The sequence below is a fragment of the Macrobrachium nipponense genome, chromosome 46 (genome assembly GCF_015104395.2).
Source record: "Macrobrachium nipponense isolate FS-2020 chromosome 46, ASM1510439v2, whole genome shotgun sequence".
Taxonomy (NCBI): Eukaryota; Metazoa; Arthropoda; class Malacostraca; order Decapoda; family Palaemonidae; genus Macrobrachium; species Macrobrachium nipponense.
This window is the reverse complement of record NC_061106.1, coordinates 2544573-2568101: the sequence shown is the minus strand read 5'-3', so window position 1 is coordinate 2568101 and position 23529 is coordinate 2544573. Positions and strand designations below refer to the sequence as shown.

Genomic DNA, 23529 nt, shown 5'->3' with positions numbered 1-23529 from the left:
TATGATTATTGTGGGGGAGAGACGCCTATGTGGCAAGCACCGCATGCTCCCAGTGGCTCACTCCCTCAGCCAGCATATAAGCCTTTGTGGTTTATTAGTACCGCACCATTTGCCTCAAGTGACAACAGCTCAGGACATGTAAGCTTGTGATTCCCTATGCTTGTACAGTAATTTTAACCATAATGACAGCTGATACCAGTGTTGCAAATGTCATAGTGAAAGAGAGGAAGAATTGGCAATTCTGCCAACATGTATAACACTGTTTTGGTGGCGGTGGCTCTTGAGCCCCTGTGGTTTTAAGGCCCCCAGATGTTTGGCCAGAGAGTCTTCTGTTTTTAAAGTCATCTCTTGTCTCCCTTGCTGTCTGCTAGAAAAACTATGGTGTATCAATCAGGAGATTTTTTTCCCCACTTTTCTCCATTCCAGCTGTTATGGCCCATGTTTTTCCAGCCAAGAGAGGCACAGTGGTGTCTGCAAAGTGGCATTCCTCAATTCAAGAGGGAGAATATCTATCACCGTCAAAGCTATATCCTTTATTGAATTGCCCTGAACACTGTTAAATGTGTAAGTTTGACAGACTTCATCCTCCTTGGGCCAGGGATGTTTGATAAGCCCTAGGGGCTTTTGTTTCCTTAGAAAGCATATTTGTTTGTGATAGGTGAAATGGCTTATGTCACTAGCAACCTGAAGTTCACGTGGGATAGTAGCTTTGCTCGTGGCTGGTTCCTTCAGTTTCCTTCCTTAACAGAAAGTCACTGGTTTCTGCTCATCCTTTTGGAAAGTACATAATAGAAGACAACAAGGTGTCCATTTCTATAGCTGCAGGGACAGGGAAGAAAACAGAGAAGACCAAAATATACTGTACTAGTACTTTTCTCCACCATTCCCAGGCTACTAAAGGGAAGTCTCCTTCTCTTTCTCTTACTATAAATGCACTTTTGGCAATTTTGCCTCTTTTTCTTTTATTTTTCTTTTTGGGCTCAGAAAAGAAATGTCTTTTTGGCAGAACCGATCCAAATTTCATTTGGCCAAAGGGGGAGGTGCATATCTTTCACCAATATCAAGATTCCAAGTCTGATTAGCATTTTGACCCATGTGTGCCTGTGGGTGCAGGTTGGGCCACTCCACACAAGTGTGGGAACACTTAGTAGTAGACAGTCACACCCTGATTAAGGAAGTTCTTTTGGAAGGTTACGTATTGCATTCCTTTCAGGAATTCACTGCCACTTCAACCAGCTCTCAACTTTTCAGTCATACAGAGCAACCTAGAGAAGAGACGAGACAGGTGTTGGTCAGGAAGTCTTTTCTCCCATAAAGAAGGCAGCAGCATTAGAGGGAATTTCAGCTACTTTACTTTTTACCCAAACTATTCTGAGTGCTGGGTAAGTATATATATAAATTTATTTTATTGTGAAAAATTTCTTGGTTTCAGAGTTATTAGTTATGAAAAATTTCATGGTTGCAGTGTTATTGACAGATGGGGATTTTGAATATTGATGATGTACCAAGTCCACTAAAAATGTATCTTGCTATAGGTAGGTTTTTATAGTAGAATGATAGCTTGCTTAAAGTAAGAACATGTGTGGAGTTCTTTATTTGAATGTCTGTTATGTAGATTTTTTCAAATACTTGTATAAGAAAATGGTTAGACTTGAATATGTATCTATTACCTTCTCTCTCTCTCTCTCTCTCTCTCTCTCTCTCTCTCTCTCTCTCTCTCTCTCTCTCTCTCTCTCTCTCTCTCTCTCTCTCTCTCTCCAGAAGTTGTCCATCATATGTCTATGCAAAATATTTTGTTGACACTTGACTACACTGCTGTATCCCTCAGGTGTGGTCATTGTAAACGATTAAGTCCAACATGGGATGATCTTGGAAAGAAATACAATGAAGCAGATCCACAGGAAGTTATTATTGGTAAAGTAGACTGTACTCAGCACACCACACTCTGCTCATCACAGGATGTTACAGGCTACCCAACGTAAGTCTATCTTCAAAGGTTTCTTTTTTCTGCTTTGGTACCAGTGGTCACATTATATAACAAATTGTAGAGAATTTCATGCTACCTGTCTTTTGCAATTTTGTACTTTAACTGACAATAGTTTTTAAAATTTTAACTGACAATTATTTTTTAATAAGTGCCACTTAGGAAATTTGTACTTTTTAACAAGATTCGGTGTTTTTGGATAATGGTCATTTGGAAAAGGAAGAACCATACCAGCTATGCAGTACAGGTTGCACTCTTTGTGTATGAACTGTACATTATCCAGACACCATCCCAGTGGAAGGACATGGAAAGATTGGTCATTATGTGCAAAAGCAGTCAAAGCAGTGACATCAATCAGATGCACTGGATATCATTGAAAACCAGAACACTTCAGTCATGTAATTTAATTTCTTGAGACTGATAATATCAGTTGATGTTATCCACAGAAAATGAAAACATTCAGTCTTAAGGGGGCCGTCCGGAACCCCTATATATGGAGGTATAGGGCGAAAAATGCAAAGTCATGAAAAAATTCATGGAGCTTCATATGGCAATTGAGAATACGCATACAAAATATTTCGTCAAAATTTCTCTTACTTTCGTAGTTACAGGGTAATTAGTAAACATAACTCAATAAGCCTAATCATTCATCCGTACAAGAAAATGCAATATTTCTTCTGTTATCGTAAATTTTGATATTTATTGGCAAAGAAATTGTGAGAAATGGCATCTGTAGAGATTCCGTGGCTCGCAAGAAGCGAGTATCTGGTTCAATCATGAATCAGTTGGACCATAGATTTCAAGTAGATAACACATTCGTGTTTCACCTCGTGACATTCGCTTGATTTACGTATGTTTATGTATGTTTCGGCAAGAAGTTCATCGTGCCAATGAGGAAAAGACAAGGAAAACATCTCGCTAACATACAGACGAAGAAAAATCGCTCAAGTATTATTACAGAATATCATAATATACACGTAGTTAGTGAAGAGAGAGGGGAGGGTTGGTTAGTAACGCCCCCTTCTTGCCTGACAGCACACGTCACACTGTGCCCAAGGCTACGGTCTTTGAGCAAAGAGATCTTCATTTATGATAAATAACATAGTTTTGGTTTTTTAATACCCAAAATGGAATATGAAATTCATAATAATAATGATTTATTAAATTGTCTTTGTAAAAAGAGAGTACACCTTCGAGTTTCACCTTTGACATTCTCTTGCATTTACGTTTGTTTATCTTTGTTTCGGCAAGAATGTCATCATGCCAAAGAGGAAAATACAAGGAAAACATCTCGCTAACATAAAGAAGAAAATTCGCTGTAATAAGCCGAGTTAGTGAAGGGGAGAGAGGGGTTTACGTAGGAAGGAGTGCCCCATCTTGCCTCAAGCAGTGCCCCAGGCTACGATATATGAGCAAAGGGATCATCATTTATGATTAAATTATGATAAATAAAATAGTTTTGGTTTATTAATACACAAAAAAAATATACATTCATAATAATAATTATTTATTAACATTGTCTTTATAGAAATACGAAGGAAAACTTTGAACGCCTATATCTCAAAACTATACTTATTGACCTTGAAAATCTATCTCCTCACTTAGTTTTAAAGCTATAACATTGGAATTTGGTACATAACTCAGAACGACATTATAGAACAATCAAATAGAGCCCTTTTTTCCAATTATTGTTTCGTCTTTTTTTATAATTTTTTTTTTCGTGATTTATAGGGTTTATTTTTTTTACCATATTGAAAAATTCATATCTAGCAAAAAAATGACTTTTAGAAAAAAAACTCTCCATTCGATTGGAGGTCGACATCAGGTAGTAATCCCAGGTCTTAATATTAAATATCAAGGGAGGAGTTAGAATTTGAAAAATGGTTATTTTCGAGATAAATTGCCCTGGCGTCACAAAACCGAAGGTCAGAGGCGAAAATCATTTGCGGTTTGGAGATGTCCCAAGTCACCTTATTAAGTGGTATGAATGTCAAAGTCCTGTTGTTAAAAAACGGCATTAGCCGGCCGGCCCCCTTAAATGTTTTGATGCTGGGTAGGTAGCATAGGCATGACTTTCAGAGAATATATATTGGTAGATTGCTTAACTCCATCTTTCCCAAGAGTAGGGCCTAGAGGAGGGAATTACAGTAGCACCAAAACTTTAAGTTGGGGGTTTGGCCTTTCGGATGAGTAGCAATCCCTTTCTTATACCTGTATTTGAATATTTTCTAGAAATCTTACAGCTAATAGCAACTCCACTTAGTTGGCAATCTCGGCTAACCTGTAGTTTACACTTAATATTCAGTTTCAGAGATACATCCAAAAAAGTATCACATCTAAAATGGTAGGCATATCTAATATGGTAATCACTTGAAAAGAAATGTATTATACAGCACATTTTCATGGTGCAAAAGCAATTTGTAGATATTGAATTTAGAAAGAAAATTTGTCCAACAATTTTGTTTTTTGTTTTTACTGAAATGCAAACCAGATCCTTTTGAATAGTTCCTTCACCACAAGCTGGGAAAGTTGTTAAAAATGGTAATAAGGTCATTGACTGGTGATTAAGAGGATTTGTTTGGGGAATCCGTACCCCGCTCATGGATGCTTAAGCATAAACAAATTGAGCTGTTAGCTTAGTTGTTCCTCTTCCCTGCCATGTAAATGGACGTGGCTAATCACTTATAGAAACAAAAGAATCACTACTCAGTATTTGGAAAATTCAAGCTGCCGTTGAGTAGAAACTCTTAGCTAAGTAATTGGTACTGGATAAGTATATATATACAATTTTATTTTATTAAAATGTCATATTTACAGAGAATAAGTAGACAAACTAAGATTTTCTTGACCAGTTGGGTGAGACGCACTGGCAGTCTCTTATAATTGCTAATTTTTCGGGATGCCACGAATAGTTGATGCTAGATATTGATGTCAAATTTTCTCTGCTGGTAAATAAAAGAAAACAGACCAGCTGTTTTAAGGGTAAACATTTTTCTATGGTGGTAAACCAGAGTCGATGCTCGCACCTCCATCATAATTAACGCGCCGCTCACAGGTGAAAGACTTCCTGACATTAGTGACTCGAAAGTGATTGTTTTATTTTAATTCCTCCATCTCAGTAAATATGGTGGATAATTAACATGCAGTTATGTGTAATAATAAATATCTTTTATCATGATTGTACTCAGGACTTGTATTTCAAGGGTATAATCACATGGGCAGTCAAAATTTCTACTTCACATCAGGATCAAACCCAGGACCTTAGAAGTGAAAGCAGAGGTACCACCAGTTGAGCTACAAAGGTTACAAAAAAATTGGAAATTGGAGGGAGTCCCTGGTTATCGGCGATCCAGTTTTATGGCGTGTCTAGCCCCATAAAATTGGTGGTATTTGGCGCCGTAACAGGCCGAGTTCTGGTTATCAGCACCATAAGGCGCCAATAATGAGTTATCGGCACCATAGTGGCATTTATGGCACCCCTCCAAGAACGGAACCCCCACTGATAACGGGGACTGCCTGTATGTGATTAGGCCTACGTAATTCAGTACCTATTGAGTGTGCACATCTAACATCATGTTGATTTACCCATCATCCTGACCCACCATGGATTCAAGTGATGTCATTTCATATAAATATTCTCTTTTGATTGGATATTATGGAATTAAAAAACAATCATGTTTGCAAACAATAGAAATATGTATTGCTAGATTGAACCTATGATTCGTAAAGTGAAAGGCAAGGTCACCACCAAATGAGCCCCAAAATTCAAAAAGAAAATGTTGACTTTGGTATTTTCATATTATCTAGTAAGGTATTGGCAGGCTATATGCTTTGCTTACCAATGAGTCCCCACCTACCATTAACCATTTGGTTATGGCTAATGAACAATTATCTCGTCGATTACTGGATTTTTGGCGCCGATATGTGTCAATCCCCAGTTATTGGTGCTGATAACTGGGGATTGGTGCTATTATTGCCAATTTCCAGTTAGTGTCATGCTGTTGAAAATGGAATTCCTGCTGATAAACAGGGACTGCCTGTACTATTTTTTCTTTTATTCATAGATGTGTATCTTTGACAATTTTCAAAGTAGAGCTCTTGATTTTGTTTCATTTTGCAAATGAATAATTTTTCTATAAGGTGGCATTACAAATCCCCCCAAAAATAACTTTTATGGTGTGGCAATGAGTAGAAATTACAAGACGTGAGAAAATTTTTGCACACTTCCCCCCCAAATAAATTTTAAAAAACTAATTGTGATAAAGTCTTAGTTTTTATCCAAATGTCTGTCTTTTGTTGTTCAGAGATGCGTAGCTCTGGCAGTTTTCAAGGTAGACTGCTCAATTTTGTTTCATTTTACAGCTGAATGATTGCTCTATACAAGGGCATAAAAATCTCCCTAATAGCTTTAGGTGAAATAATGAGTAGAAATTATGAGTTAGGTGAACATTTTGCAATTTTCCCCAAAAAATATTTCCAATAAAGTCATCATTATAAATCCATAATAGACCCAAATTATTACCTAGTTATTGAAATGCAAGAAGTTGTAATTATAGCAAGGAAAATATAAAAATTTAAGGACAAAGGAGTGTCGTATTTTTTTTTTAAGGAAAGTCCCAGTCTCCCATATATGCAGAAAACTCCTTATTCCTTTTGTTTGTCCAAAGATGCATAGCACTGATAATTTTCAAGGTAGACTGCTCAGTTTTGTTTCATTTTGCAGTTGAATGGTTGCACTATACAGTAGCATAAAAAAGACCCAAAAATAACTTTATGCACATGGAATAATGAGTTAAAATTACAAGATACAGTAATACCTTGAAATATGAGCACTCCAACACACAAGCATTCGGAGATACGATCCAGCCTCCGAGCAAACTTATGCATTGAGATATGAGCACAATTTTGAGATACGTGCATGCTTATAGATGCAAACGCTAAAGGGCTGAGCGCTCTAAGCCTGCTTCACTCGTTCAGTTCATGTGGTCATCGACTTCCGTACACATCTCCTGAGCATCACCTGTGTTGTGTTTGTGTTATTTATGTGATTTTCACTGTATTTGTGAATATTCTTTGTAATAATTGATGGGTCCTAAGAAAGCGAGTGGTAAGGTTGGCAGTGGGAAGAAAAAACGCATGATGATGATGATGGAGATGAAGCATGAAATTATCAAGAAGCATGAGCTTGGTGTCCGCGTGAATGAGTTGGCACGTGATTACGAGCAGAGTAAATCGAAGATATGTACAATCCTCGAACAGAAGGATGCTATCAAGAGCACAAAGGCTTCCAAAGGCATAACTATCATGTCTAAGTTATGGACAAATATAAGTGATGAGATGGAGACGCTTCTGTTGCTGTGGATTAAGGAGAAGCAGCCAGCACGAGGTAGCATTACTGAGACAATCATCTGTGAGAAGGCCAGTGCAGTCTATGAAGATTTGAAACAAAGGGAAGCAGCTGAGGGTGGGGAGACATCAATGCCTGCAAGGGAGATGTTTAAAGCTAGTCATGGATGGTTCGAAAATTTTAAAAAGTGAGCAGGGATCCACTCAGTTTTGAGGCATGGGGAAGCTGTGAGCTCAGATGTGAAAGCTGCGGAGGAGTACGTTGAACATTTTGCTGCACTTATTGCTATGGAAGGTTACATACCCCAACAAGTCTTCAACTGTGATGAAATGGGCATTTTTTTGGAAAAAGATGCCACAGAGGACATTCATCATGGCTGAAGAGAAGAAACTGCTGGGCCGTAAACCCATGAAGGATAGATTGACTAGTCTTATGTACTTATGCCAGTGGTGACTGCAAGATCAAGCCACTGTTGGTGTATCACTCCGAGAACCCGCGAGCTTTCAAGAGTTACAAGATCTTGAAAGAAAAACTTCAAGTAGTGTGGTGAGCTAATGCAAAGGCATGTGTTACCAGGCATATTTTCACGGAATGGGTAAATCTGACCTTTGGTCTGGCAGTCAAGAAATATATGCAAGAAAAAACCTGCCATTGAAATGTCTTCTCAACCTAGGTAATGCCCCTGGCCACCCTCCAAGTCTTGAAGATGACATTCTTGATGAATTTAATTTCATTAAGGTCCTCTGTCTCCCCCTAAACACCACTCCACTCCTCCAACCCATGGACCAACAGGTCATTTCTAATTTCAAGAAGCTGTACACAAAGCATCTGTTCAATAAATGCTTTGACGTCACAGATAATACCAACCTCACCCTTCGTGAATTTTGGAAGGACCATTTCAGCATTGTTAATTGTTTGAAAATTATTGATGATGCATGGCTGGGTGAAATGCAAAGAACCTTAAAATCAGCATGGAAGAAATTGTGGCCTGATTCTGTAGCTGAAAGGGATTTTGAAGGGTTTGATCTGCAGCCTGAGACCAAACCTGCTGTGTTGGAAGATATTGTGTGTGTAAGGAAAGTCCATGGGGCTGGAGCTAGATGAGGCAGATGTGATGTCAACGACCTTGCAAGGAGCGTCAAGAAGAATTCACAACTGAGGAGTTGATTGAGCTACAGGCGATGCAACATTCAGAGGTGTTGCAAGAGATCAGTAATGAGGAGGAGGAGGTCGAATCGGAGGAATTTATTTCTTCAAGGGAGATTAAGGAAGCGTGGCTAATGGCAGGATGTTTCTGATTTCATTGAAAAGAAACATCCTGATAAATTGTCTACTGGTCATGCTTCAGCACTTTTTAATGACACTTGCCTGACTCATTTCCGCAACATTTTGAAAGGGAGGCAGAAACGAAGCTCCTTAGATAGGTTTTTGTTACAAAAAGCCTGTGGCAAGTGAAAGTGAAAGTGAGGCCAAAAGAGCTAAGACATGTGAAAAACTGTAAATAAACACACAAAAAAGTTTAAAAAATAATTTTAAGCTAAGTTAAGGTAAGTTAATTTTAAGTGTTAGCCTATGTGTAAGGAACAGAATTAAATACGGTACCGTCCAACTCTCTCTCCCTCCCTCCCCCCTCCTCTGCACACACCTCTGTTAGCCGCTATCGTCTGCCTTGAAGGTAAGAACTCATAATAAAACCACATTTTATTTCATATCACAGTAATCATTTGTTGTATTTTGTGTGTGTGCAGTATGTCTGTACAGTATAGCGTCTGTACAGTATAGCAATTAAAAACATGGTTTTTCCATTGTTATTATCATTGGTTTGGGTGTTTTTAGAGGGCAGGAACGGATTAAATTTTTGTCAGTTATTTTATATGGGGAAAAATTGAGTTGAGATACGAGCAAATTGACGTACGAGCTTGGTCCAGGAACAAATTATACTTGTATCTCATGGTAGTACTGTACAAGAAAACTTTGCACTTCCCCCTAAAAAAAAAAAAATGCCAAAAAACTATATTTGCGATGAAGATATATCTCCCAGATAAAATACAGTTTTTGCAATGCAAAAATTGTAATTATACCAATGACAAAGTAACATCATGTTTTCCATAAAATAAGTGGCACCCAGTCAAGTGTTCCTCTCTCTCTCTCTCTCTCTCTCTCTCTCTCTCTCTCTCTCTCTCTCTCTCTTCTCTGCTCTCTCCTCCTCTTCTCTTCTCTCTATTCTCCTCTCACACACACACAAGCACACACACAGCCAACACCAACACACACAAAAGGACAAATGATGTAGTTATTGAATAAAAATTTAAAACCTTACAGAACAGACATACATGTTACATATATATAAAAATTATCAGGAACACTTGGCACTTGTTAAGAATGATGATCCTCATCTTGTTTGTGGGTTTTTTGATGTGCGTAAGTCATCAGTATGCGAAGACTTGAACTTGGATGACATTTAATATCTGACATTAGTAAGCAAAGGATTAACTAAAGTGGCAGTATTTCATTTGAATTCTTCCTTCTCTGAATGTGACAGAAATTACTGCGCAGTCAGGTGTACATTAAAAAATAAATTTCTACCTCATGTCAGGAATTGAGCCTAGGAATCTCAAGTGAATGGTAAGGCTGCCACCAACCAAGCCACAAGTCATTCAAGAGATTTGAACCCAAGTACTGTACACAATACTCAAGAAGTTATCTGGCCAAGCAATTCACTTTTATAATAGTGATTATTTGTTGATACATATACATACATACTACTGACTATTTCATCAGAAGGAATTTGTAACTATGACATTTGATTTTTGCAGATTGAAGATGTTTAGCAAAGGCATAGATGGAGGAGTAAAGTATAGGGGCCCCAGAGATCTGGCATCTTTGGAAAGATTCTTATCTGAGCAACTTGGAACAGAATTACAGGTAAGGTTCTAAAATAAATTACTATAGGATTATTATTATTATTAGGGAGGAGACCTCTAAGGGCTGTGGTGTTGAATGCAATAGTAATATTGTAGAGAATCTTATCTATGCTTCTTTTCATGAATGTGTAGTTGGTTTATTAGGTTCCTAAGATTGTTTAAAAATGTTTTACTTTTTCTTGACATTTTGATTTATGCTTTGCCAATCATGTAATGAGAGTTTCTAAAATTAAGATGCATGTTGTACAGATATATACTTCATAGCAGAAGGATGACTTATATTTGGAAGGTTAACTGATTCTCTGGATTTTGATTGGCTGCAGGCTGATGGTACTGCATCCAGAGGTGTCATGATCTTCTTGACTTAGTCAGTGGTATTGGTTGGATGAGGATGTTGGCTGGGGTCCCCCTACTGTTGAGACTTGTATGATAATCTGCTCAGGTAAAATAACGACATCAGGTGTTCCCTCTCTCTTACTCTCTCCTCACACAATGTCGTCTGTGTTTTTTTAGCACCAGACCACAGCTGCCTGTGCCTTCTTGAGACAAAATAATTCTGGGGGGAGAGAGAGAGACAAAGACCTCCAAGGGCTCTGGTGTAGAATGAAATAGCAGTTTTTGCATCATTATTGTAGAGCTTTTGTCATTTTACCTGAACAGCTATCATACTAGTCACACCAGCAGGGCTATCCCAATCAACACTGTCAAATAGGCCAAGATCACATTGCCTTGTACTGGCATCCAGCAGCATCAACCCATGGCCAATCAAAATGTAGCACACCAGACAACCAGCCAGTTGTAAATCACCTGTCTATTATATATACCTCTGTAACATATATCTTAATTCATTCACTTTTTGTAACAGTGCATGGCCGCCCATCAGAGCATGAGTCAAAACATCATAGGAAATACAACTAGTATAACAGAAGATTACCTTAAGTGACCATAGAAAACCTGCTGTACTGGGTATACATTAATGAAAAGGCTAATAGATGCATAGAGAAGATACTGGACAAATAAACTGCCAGCTATTTTGTTGTTGTTATTGTTGTTGTTATTAATTTTATTTTTTTTGGTCTATCACAGTCCTCCAATTCGACTGGGTGGTATTTATAGTGTGGGGTTCCGGGTTGCATCCTGCCTCCTTAGGAGTCCATCACTTTTCTTACTATGTGCGCCGTTTCTAGGATCACACTCTTCTGCATGAGTCCTGGAGCTACTTCAGCCTCTAGTTTTTCCAGATTCCTTTTCAGGGATCTTGGGATCGTGTCTAGTGTTCTTATTATTATGGGTACAATTTCCACTGGCATATCCCATATCCTTCTTATTTCTATTTTCAGGTCTTGATACTTATCCATTTTTTTCCTTTCTTTCTCTTCAACTCTGGTGTCCCATGGTATTACGACATCAATGAGTGATACTTTCTTCTTAAATCACTTTTTATTATTGTTATTATTATTATTTGTGAAAAACTTTCTATTGTGAGAATTCATAAAATGTTCCAAAAGGTTGACAATAATATAAATGTCAAAATTTCCCCTAAAACTTCATAAATACTTTGCAATAGCTTTTGAACCCCTCAGGATTCATCTTCAGTCCAAAAAGAAAAAAAAATGAACCTAGAGAAGGGTCCAAAAGCTATTGTAAAGTTTTTTTTATAAAGTTTTACACAAAATTGTAACGTTTATATTATTGTGGACTTTTTGGAACATTTTTATTATTATTACTACCATATAATGATGATTTAGTAAAAATACTGCCCCTGAGGATCAGACATCTATATTTGAATTAGCAAATGTGTGTAGCAACTTCTTTATGCTGTCATTTTTGCCAAAGTAATTGCTTCATCATCGTATCTGTCAACAGTACAGTACAGTGGAAATGCCCGAAATCCAAAACAGTAATTCCCTTAAGTGGAATACAGACAGTCCCCAGTTATTGACGGGGGTTCCGTTCTCAGCAGGGTGCCAATAAGCAAAAACCACCATTAACCAAAACTTGGCAATTTAATGTGCTTATGGTTCTGATAACCAGTAAATGGCACCTCTGTTAGGTATGTTATGGTGCCATAACCTTATTATTGGTACCTTGTGGCGCCGATAACCAAAACTCGGCCCTTATGGTACCATAAATTGCCGATTATATGGTGCTAGACAAGCCCCATAAAACCGGATCACCATTAACCAAGACTGCCAATGACCAGGGACTGTCTTTAACATAAATACAAAATTAATGCGTTCCAGATCCTCAAAAATATTACAAAAAAATTAATTTTATAGCAAAGAAACAGTTTTACATACAGAAAACAATGAGAAACAAATATATATGACTAATGAAATGAATAAATGAACATTTAACATCACTCTTACCTTTATGGAAGACACTTGTTAGCGTATGGAAGAATAGAGGAGGGGAGAGGTTATTGTTTGGAATGGGAATCCCCCTGCCGAAGGACTTCACGTATCAAGGACGTATCTGGGGTTACTTCTCTTTGTTTTTTACTAGCACTATCTGGGGTTACTTACCCTCTTCGTTATACTGGCACTATGACCAGAGATTGAGTGTCATTGGCCTCCTGTCGCACAACAAAACTGTCCAGAGATGTGTTTTTGGCATCTCTTCAGCATTTGTCTAAAGTGAAACAAGTCATTGTCATTAAACATGTTGGGGATACAGGATTATAACATCTTTGTTGGGATGGTAATTCTCCACAAAAAATTTTATTCACTCCACTTGGGAAACATGTTCTTAATCACTGAAGTAGACACATTATCCCCTCTCCTCCTCCCCCTCCTGCTCCTCGGATTCCTCATCTGCAGTCTGTTGCTGTTCCTGCTGGAAGTCTGTAAGCTCTTCAGTGGGCGTCCGCTGACTTTCACATCCCACATCCTCGCCACTCACATCCAAGCCCATGGACTTCCCCAGAGACACAGTAGATTCCACACAGGCGTAGGATCATCAGGGTCAGCCGCAAATCCTTCAGGGTCCTTCTCGAGGTAACATTCTGGCTACAATTTTTTCTTAGCAGAATTATTGTCCTGGTAGTCACTCCCTGCCAAGCCTTATCTATAAGGCTTATCCAGTTGAAGATATTGAAGTGATCCTTCTAGAACTTTCTTAGGGTCAATTCAGTGTCTGAGGTCACTTCCAAGCACCTTTGAAAGAGTGCTTTCGTATAGTTTCTTGAAGTTCGAAATGATCTGTTGTTCCATGGGCTGGATGAGATTAAGTGGTATTAGGAGGCAAGAACTTCAGTGATGAATGTAAATTCATCTACATCAGGAGCTGGTCTTTAGTGCTCCTATACTTCTTTCTGTAGCCCTTTATTTTTTTGTGGGGGGGGGGGGTTTGCATTGGGTTGGTATTTGTATTATCTAGGTATTTGCTTCTCTTTCTGATTATTATTATTATTATTTTTATTGTAATATAATGGCAGAATTTACAGAATTGATTTTATACAGATTTCTCTCAATTCTTCTAATGACTTGCTTCCCTGAACGGAATTTCGGGCTGGTGATATCAAAGACGGTGGGTCAGGGACAGGCTGAGAGTCCGCAATGGGTATTCAGGTGTGACTCATAGGTCGGGAAGAGGCCTCAACTTTGGAGTCGACTGCTGCTTCTGCCTTCCAGACTGTGTTGTGGCTGGACTTGTGGTCGTATGCAGTGGTCAGGATAACATCATGCCGTTCTGAAGGAGGTTCTGTCAGCTCACCTTCCTTCATCAGGTTGTTTCAGTCTGGTGCTAATGCCATTTCTTACCTGAGCCATCGCAGTGCTAATTTGTGGGCCAACCTGCTCATGATTAGGAGAGATGCAGCCCTGTCGAAGGTGACAAGTTCTGTGGAATCAGAGGCCTTGTCTTCCCTTCGAAATGGGGACCTCCTGGAATTGCAACTTCTCTTTCGTAGGATGCAGCTAGAAGACGTGGTAGACTTGACGGCATGCTGATACCAAAGACAGGCTCCTCCTCCTCCTCCTCCTCCTCCTCCTCCTCCTCCTCCCCCTCCTACTCCTCCTCCTCCTCCTCCTCCTCCTCCTCCTCCTCCTCCTCCTCCTCCTCCGCCTCTCCTCCTCCTCCTCCTCCGGTCCTCCTCCTCCAACCTCCTCCTCCTCCTCCTCCTCCACTCCGCCTCAGTCTGCTAAGCAGTGCGTCCATTAGGACTTCTTTGCCTACTGCCCCATCAAAGACAAAGCAGCAGCAACTTCCCTTTCGGCCCTGTTCCTCCAAGCCAGGAAGGGGTGCTAAGGGGAGAGGCAGAGCTGGTAGTCGATAGAGAGGGCTTCACTCCCTACCCATTGCCAAGGGGTCAGGGATGCTCCTCAGGCCATTGGGCCAAATGGCAATACCACGTATCGGAGATGTGGGTAGTAGATGTCATTCGGGAGGGGTATCCACTGCCTTTTGACTTGACTCCCCCTCTCTCGAATCATTCCCTCCTCAACCTGACTTACGCCTAATGCTCTCTGAAGCATTTAGCTCACAGGGATGAAGTGTCAAAGATGTTGGACAATAGCACAGTGGCGGAAGTTCATCATCCTTCACCAGGGTTCTACAGTCAGCTCTTCCTGGGGCCAAAGGCTATGAGCGGTTGGAGACCAGTGATAGATCTTTCCATGCAGAAACGCTTCGTCAGGAAGACGAGGTTCAGGATGGCGAACCGCTTTGTCAGGAAGACGAGGTTCAGAATGGAGACCTCCCAGATGGTTTTGGCAGCAGTGAAGCAGAACGACTTCATACTGTCAATAGACTTGGAGGACGCTTCCTTCCAAATCCCAATTTAGCCTTTGTCCAGAAGGTTCCTTCACTTCAGCACCCGTAGGGGGTAGTGCCATCAGTGGACCTGGCATTACTTAAGATTATTTGCAGCATGCCTTCAGCCCCTAGCTGCCACCGCTTTCATTACTTTTACTGAACCTCCTTTCATGTTCTTTTTTTTCCATCTTACTTTCCATCCTCTCCTAACAATTGATTTATTGCACAACTCCGAGGTTTTCCTCATGTTACACCTTTCAATTTCCATTTCAGCACTGAATGACCTCATAGGTCCCAGTGCTTGGCCTTTGGCCAAAACACTACATTCATTCATTCCTTCACCTCAGCATTGAAGAGCAAGTGTTCCAGTTCAAGGTCCTTTGCTTCAATTTGACTACAGCCCCTCAAATGTTTACAGGGTCTTTACCCTGGTTTCAACATGAGCCCCATGCTCAGGGGATTTGCCTGTTGAGATACCTCAACGATTGGCTGGTATTAGCAAGTTCCATGGAGAAGTTGGTTATGGACAGGGACTGTCTTCTCCGTTGTGTTGGGTCCTAGGTATTGTAGTAAACCTGGAGAAATCCAATCTGCTTCCCAGCCAGACTTTCTTTACCTGGGTAAGGTATTGGTCAGACCAGAGACCGCAGGAGTTCAGGACAGTGGCTTGGTCCTTCCTTTCTCAGATTGAGCAACCAGCTCCATTAGCAGGTTCTCCTCTGCATCTTGTCATCCCTCGAGAAGCTGTTCCCTCATGGGCGTCTTCACATTCATTCTCTGGAGTGGAGGCTGAAGGAGTTCTGGGCCGCGGTGGGAGATTCTCCTCAGCAGCAGACACCTCTGTCGAAACAGGTTAGAAGAGACCTGCAGTGGTGGTTGGACAACCAGAACCGTATAGTAGGAGCTCCTCTACATCACCCCCTCTGGATCTGCTCCTTTTCTCGGATGCTTCCACTAAAGGTTGGGGCACTTATCTTGAGGAGCTCCTACTCGCGTGTATGGAGTGCAGAGGACAAGCTGCGGAGCTCCTACTCGCGTGTATGGAGTGCAGAGGACAAGCTGCTTCACATCACGTTGGAGTTGAAAGCAGCTTTCCTGGGTCTGAAGGAGTTCTAAGAGAGGGTGGAAGGTCACTCAGTCGCTCTGATGTAGGACAACACCACTGTGGTCGTATATGAACAATCAGCCGGGGCTGGTGTCTCGCCAACTCCGCTTATTGACATTTGAGATGCACCACTGGGCGATTGACAACTTGGTGGAGCTTATGACCAGATGTATTCTGGGCAGAAGGAATGTAGTGGCTGACAACTAAGTCTTTGGAGTCAAGTCCTGGGTACGAAGTGGTCTCTTCATCAGGATATAGCAGAAAGGCTGTTTCACCTGTGGTAGTAAGACCCTTGTTAGACCTCCTCGCCATCCACTTCAACTGGGAGCTGGGGGTCTACTTCTTGGTGGTCCCGGATCCTTTTGCTTTGATGGAGGACACTCTTCTGCAACCTCCTTGAGACAATCTCGAGGTGTGCGCCTTCCCTCCATTCTGCCTGATCGTCACGTCCTGAACAGAGTACGTTATGAGTTCCAGGAATCTCAGTACGGTGGACCCCCTGTATTCATGGGGGACGTGTACCAGACCCCTCGCGAATACTTAGAACCCCGATAAAAACGCTTAAAACTGCCTATTTTGTTAGTTCAAACTCAAGAAAAAACCACTAAAAATGCTGATAGTACCTGGTTTTTTTAATAGTTTTATCACAAAAAGTGCATTTAATCAAGAAATTTATATGAAAATTTAGTGATTTTGTGGATATTTCCCATAGGTAAATACTGCGAATATGTTAATTTCCCACGAATAATGAGCATATCTTAGATCCATAGAGAAATCTGTGAATACACAAGTGCACTAATCCGGAGTCTGCGAATAACAGGGTTCGACTGTATGACCTTAGTGGCACCTCTGTGGCCCCAAGCAGAGAGGTTCCCAGACCTATCTTCTGTCAGCAGTTCCAAGAGAAATTCCCCCTAGACACAACCTTCTTTGCCAATCAGATGTGGAGAGGTACCACCAGTCGGTAGGGTTCCTATCTCTTCATGGCTGGAGACTGCCAAGTATCTCCTCCAAGCAAGGGGCTTTTCTTGTAAGACAGCAGGTCAGATGACTGGCTACCTCAGGTCTTTATCAGCAGGGCAATGGGCCGTCTACTGTGATTGGTGTTGTCGACAGGATTTCTCTCCACTCAGAACTTCTGTTCAGCGAATAGTAGATTTTCTGATGTTTCTCAGAAGCAAGAAAGGTCTATCCACCTTTGCTGTCAAAGGCTACAGGGCTCTGGGGTTGGTCTTATGCCTCGTAGACATCTCTTCATCTTGGGAAATCTCTATATTCTTCATGAGTTTCAAGCAATCCTGTTCACCAAGAGAACTCAAGCCTCCAACGTGGGATCTTACTCTGGTCCTTCGTAGTCTCACTTGAGTTCCATTAGAGCTGCTGCGTCGATCATCATACAGGGATCTCGTTCTAAAGCCAGTGTTCTTGTTGGCCTTAGCTTCCTCGAAGAGAGTTAGAGAGCTTCATGGTCTTAGTTATGATGTTAAACACACCAGGGATTGGGGGGTCTGTGGTCTTCAAATTTGTCCCAGTATTTGTGGATAAGACTCAAAATCCCTCGATGCATGGTGACAGATTTGCCTCACTTTCAGTTCCCTCCTTCAGTGAGTTTGTGGACAGCGAACCGCAGGAGTTATTGCTTTGTCCCATCAGAGCTCTGCATTGCTGTGAAAAGGACTTGTTACTTAAGGCCTAGGTGTCGTATACTTTTTGTTACCATGGGCCAAACCAAGAAAGAAGTGTCCAAGAATACCATTTCATTATGGCTTCATGAGGTGATTAAACAGGCATACTCCTCACCAAGTTCTGTCACAAATACTGTGTGCATGCGCAACTGCTTAACATCAGAGGAATAGGTTCCTCTTTGGCTTTTAAGAACATGTCAGCTCATAGGATTTTGAATGCCGGTTCCTGCCTTCAAGGCAAACCACTTTCACTTTATTTTACTTGAAGGACATTGCCCATAAGTCTTTGGACACTTTTTCCTTGGGTCCAGTGGTGGCTGCCTAACAAGTGCCCCTGGCAGAGCAGTTTGTATCTTACCTAAGATGATCGTGTGGAAAGGGAATGAGTAAGTTGGCTGGTCTCCTTTCTGCTTTTCTCTTTTTTCCCTTTCTTCTTCCTATGGGCAGGTTGAAGAATAGACATGCCATATGCTGGACTGGTCTGATACAGGCAAGCGCAGTGGCCATGTTGCTTTGCTTTTTTAGTTTGTATTCCATACAATAGACAAATCTGCTTCTTAGCAGCATTTACTACACTCTACCAAGGGGAGGGAGGCGTAATGACAAACCCCTTGTTGCCTATGTGGTTTGTTACTTCCATGAATGTAGTGAATCTGGATTTGTATCATTGTGTTTAATCCCGAAGGGCTGACTTTTTAGATAGTACAGTGGTCCCCCCGTATTCGTGGGGGATGCGTACCAGACCCCCCCGTGAATAGTTAGAACCCGTGAATGTTTGGAATCCCTATAAAAACTCTAAAAACAGCCTATTTTGTTAGTTAAAACTCAAGAAAAACCACTAAAAATGTTCATACTTGGTTTTTTTAATAGTTTTATCACAAAATGTGCATTTTATGATGAAATTGATAAAAAAAAAAAGAAAAAAAAAAAGGAATTTGTGGATATTTCTCATAGAAAATACCACGAATGTGAATTTTCCGCGAACAATGCAGGGAAACATTCCCGAGAGAAATCTGCGAATGTGTGGAATCCGGAGAACGCGAATACGGGGGCCCCATACTCGCAAATCTGTTCTCTCTTGGATTCTGATCCCCTTCATTAGAACTCTAACTTCTAGAAAAGATGGTCAGGTGGGCTGAACCCCTGCAGTTTAGGGTACTTGTGTAAGTGTTTACATAATAAAAATATGGAATGTTAGTCCATATATATAAAAGTCTAAAACTAAAGAGGTCAACCAGATTGCTTGCAGGAATGTGATCAGACTAGAGACGCTAAAGATGACGTATACAATAAAAGTATGCTAAGATAACATGCCGTCACCTGTATGTCATTCAATTGTTTATAAACATTAGTCCAAGCTCCCTGCTTGAGACAACTACCCCGACCTATAATTCAAACGGCCTACGTGATCTGTAGCGTGTCTCATTTTGATTGTGTGTTCGTATGAAACTATGTCATTTGTATGTATGTTCATATGTTCGAACTACTGTCTGTTCCTTCATAACTTGTAAGAGAGATGGTAGACGGGCAGAACAGAGTTAGCTATCGTCATTAGAAGACCTGTACCTCTTTACCTAAGCTTTATCATGTAGAGGAATAGGATTAGCGATCATCATTGGCAGAAGCGATCAAGCTATCGTTATTAGAAGACTTGTACAATCATATCTGATCTTCACCATGTAAAACTTCAGAAGAATATATAATTTTTTATACTTAGTGTTTTCTACAAGAACCTCCTCACCATGAGATTAACACATCGTCGTAATAACCAACAAGATAATACCGACTTCGTAAATGATCTACAAACCCCCAGACACTCCATTGAAGATGGAAGTGCAATACCAACCGACTTAGCGTAAGATTATCGCTAGTCTAACATTACCTCATAGGGCGCCTTATCATACAAGGCACAAGCCCTAATATTGGTGGCCAGCGTACCAGAAGGACTCTACAACTTCTCCGAAGATAAAACAGAATAATAAATCATGAAGTCAACGACGACGAAAGCAGCAGATTCTTCAAGCAACCTAGTATCATCGTTAGTGAGCGACTTCAGAAAACAACAAGATTCGTCAAGCAACTTAGTATCATCGTTTAGTGAATAACTTCAAGAAACAAACCGAACGCGTCTGCAGCATCGGATCTTTCAAGGGCTCGAATCATCGAAACAACGCGCACGGAGGAAACTCAAGCCAAACCAGGTCATCCGCTAAATAGAGAAGGAGGACCAAGGCCGTGTGTCGTTATCGGAACACCGTGACTTCCCACAAAAGCAAGCTAAGTACATTTTTTATTCATTTGGAGTAACTTTGATGTTTCCTTTGCAGGTCGAATTTCGTTATTCCTGTGGCTGAAGTTACGAGACATTCTTAATCTTACTTTTTTACAGAAATTATCTACATCATTGAGATTTCGCTACTGCGAGTTTTTTATCTTTGAGTGTCTGTTTCCAGAAGTTCTACTGAAATATCATAATCATATACTATGTTAATTTTATCATTTTGGGTGATTATTAATCCCTTACGTAACAAATCATATTAAACAGTGAATATGCGTTTACGCAGTGGATGTCTGTATTTATACAGATGCATGGATAGGGTCGTTAAGCACCGTAGTGATTAGAAAACACACAAAAAACAAGTGGAACACCCGTACAAATCTATATAAATTAGAGGTAACACTATTTCGGGTCATGACAATAAATGCTCCTTTGCAAGCCCCGATCGCAGTTTTAGCCTTGAGTTTTTTGAGTTATATAAAATATCGAACCTCAATGACTCAACTTAACTTTAAAAATATGGCTGGATTGCAAGGAATAACATGTCTGTAAAAAACTTTCATCAGGCTAAATGCGCTGACCAGGATCCCTCACTATTTAAAATTTTAGCAAAGAATGAAGTACAAACAGTTAATATTGAATGCAGTAGTGATAACTTGTCTTATTAGTAATCGCTCAGTTCCTAATAGTTCGTCATTCATTGCTTTAACCAGCAACATAATGCTAAAAACACACAATACGTTGCCGATGGTAATAAAGAGAAGGATCCTAATTATTACAAAAAGAAATAGAAACAGTAGCCCGTTCAGAATCAAACAAGCAAACTCGGTGACTGTGTCACCTAGTCAAGCGGTCAAGGTCAGTCAAAAACTGCCGAAGTGTTCAAAGCATAGCAAATTCCACACAATAAGCGACTCTAGCAGAGTGGGGAAAAGCGATGTTGGATCATACATCCCAAATACCTTTTTAAAATTAAAAAGGAATTTCCCTATGCATCACACGACCGTATAAAGTAATCAGAGCAGGTTTTCGTTTTTTTTTTAATACATAAGTTATTATAAGTAGTGGTGGATAAAGCCCGACTGTACGCGCCGTAAAAATTAGAATATCTTGTTTATTCCTTTAGTACACGTAATATCCTGTATTTACGGACTCACCGTCTGTTGTTCGAACTTCCCTAATGAGAAGTCCGGATAAGCGAGCGTTTGCAGATACCTCTATAGTTATAAAAAACGTTGATCTGTATGTAGTGTAATTGTAAGATCCATCTAGGGATACACAAAATATTATCTTACATCCTGCAAAATAAGGCGTGTTTATCAAAGGAAAATCCTATAAACCTTCAAACATAGTAAAATCCGTTTGAACAAAAAGAGACAGTTAATCAAATAATAACTTATATAGAGGAACTATACATTTGTCTCATAAATCGTAACATTGTTCAAATGACCCAACAGAATTCTCCCACAACCGCAATCGCAATTTGCACGCAAAATCTTGAGAAGCATGCACCCTCGAATGTCTTAGTGCGTGTAAAAAGACTTTGCTGGGAAATGAAATTTTAATCCTTCCCGACACTCTGAAATATAACGATTTCCGCGAACAAAGCCCTAAAAGTATACATATCGTGGATACGGAAGTTATAAATATCGCATTTTTTATTGTTGCTAATTTTTAATCACGCCCAACCAGTCGTGGATGAATCTCTCTGATAATCTATCTAAAGTAATATCCGTAAAGTCATTCAAGCAGAGGTGATTCAGCAGAATTTTTTTTTATCTTCTACCTGAATACCAGGAAGTTTCTCCACTAGCGAGTGATCTCTGGGAGAAAAACGGATGTCATTGAAAACAAAATACGGTCTAAGGACAAACATAAAGCTATATACGTACCTTCGTGTAGAACCCCAATGGAATTTCAAAATAGAGATAAATGACGAAGTTGAAAAATGTTAGTAATAGGAGCCATTAGGAAATCAAATAAGCCCATATAATTTTTCCCTCAAACGTCATGCCATAAAAGATCGGACTTGGCGTATCTGCGCAGATTACTGTCGCTTAAACAAGGAAACGACTCCCGATAGTTTCCAGTGCCATGTACCGACGACATCTTATCTCTGTTTAGGTTAGAATAAATTTTTCACCAGCTTGGACTTACTTAAAGGCTTTTACCAGATACCATTACCTAAGTGATTGTACCTCATACACAGTTTTCAGCACACTCAGGGGACATTATCAATTTTTTACGTATGCCTCCGGCTTACGTTGCGCCCCAAATTATAATATAGTGTTTGGAGACTTTTAGGGGATACCCTACATGCTTTTCTAAATACCTTAGAAGTACATTCACATAAACTAGAGCTAGTGCTACAGAGACAAAGACAAATAATCTCAGAGTAAAATATCTAAATGTGAGTTTTTTAAAACCGAACATGTTTATCTAGGTTTTATGTGTCTTGTCAAGGTCTTAAAGTAGTCCATTGTAAGGTGTCGGCTATTCATAACTTTCCGGTACCTATTAACGTAAAAGGGGGATACAGCACTTTGGCGCTGTAGTGGGTATTACAATCATATGCAAATATGTAACTCTTCAATCATGACAGCTCCTTTAACAGATCTTACGAAGAAGAGCGTAGATTGATTATGGTCTGAAAAGCATCAACAGGCGTTCGATATCTTAAAAGCGGAATAATGCAGCTCACCTAACTTAAAAATCCCTGATTTAAATAAGGAATTTTTTTTTTTATTGCAACAGACGCCTCAGACCAAGGGGTAAGAGGGATACTACTTCAGCAATATGATAAACAGTTCTTCCCTATAGCTTTTTATTCATGTAAACTAAGCCCTCTGAAAGTAAATATGCAGTAATAGGCAAGGAAGGGCTAGGTATCTTTAACTCACTAGTATATTTTAAGTTCATAATCTATGGCTATCCTGATAAAATCCTTACTGACCATGAGTCATTTACCGAGTTTTTTCAAAGGCTTTAATCACAGTCCAAAAGGAACTCGGTGACAAATGATCATTCAGGTCTTTGGAGCCAAGATAAGATATCTACCTGGGAAAGCAAATATCATAGCTGACGCATTATCCCGCAATCCCGCACCATACAGCAAAGAACCATTAATTAGACTAAAAGATATAGAAACATCCGTGCCTATTGTTAAAACCGTATCTACAGAAATTCCTTAACCCAAGAGATCGCGACCATTGAATATCTGGGTTGGAGCGCAGAACTGTTACAAACTGAACAAATTAAAGCAAGTGTCAACAGTGATAAGCACAAATAAACACCAAACAATCAACACTTCGAAACGGAAACAGGGTCAGTGGCTAGGCAAAAACAATAAACACTTCGAGCAGAAACCCTAAAGCAAAAGTATATTTAAAGTATGTGTATCAGAGTAATGTAATCAAATGTAATATTATATGTAGGTCCGTGACGAGGAAAA

The 23529-nt window shown here is 40.0% G+C and overlaps 1 protein-coding gene across 1 annotated transcript in view; it reads left to right on the top strand.

Annotated features, from left to right (window-relative positions):
* The window catches only part of LOC135214727 (thioredoxin domain-containing protein 5-like), a 140361-nt gene that overhangs the window by 75636 nt on the left and 41196 nt on the right, over nt 1-23529 (top strand). The window contains exons 2-3 of the mRNA XM_064249065.1: nt 1829-1978; nt 10148-10256. Coding sequence (XP_064105135.1) covers nt 1829-1978; nt 10148-10256 — 259 coding nt within the window. The remainder of the gene's footprint in view (nt 1-1828; nt 1979-10147; nt 10257-23529) is intronic.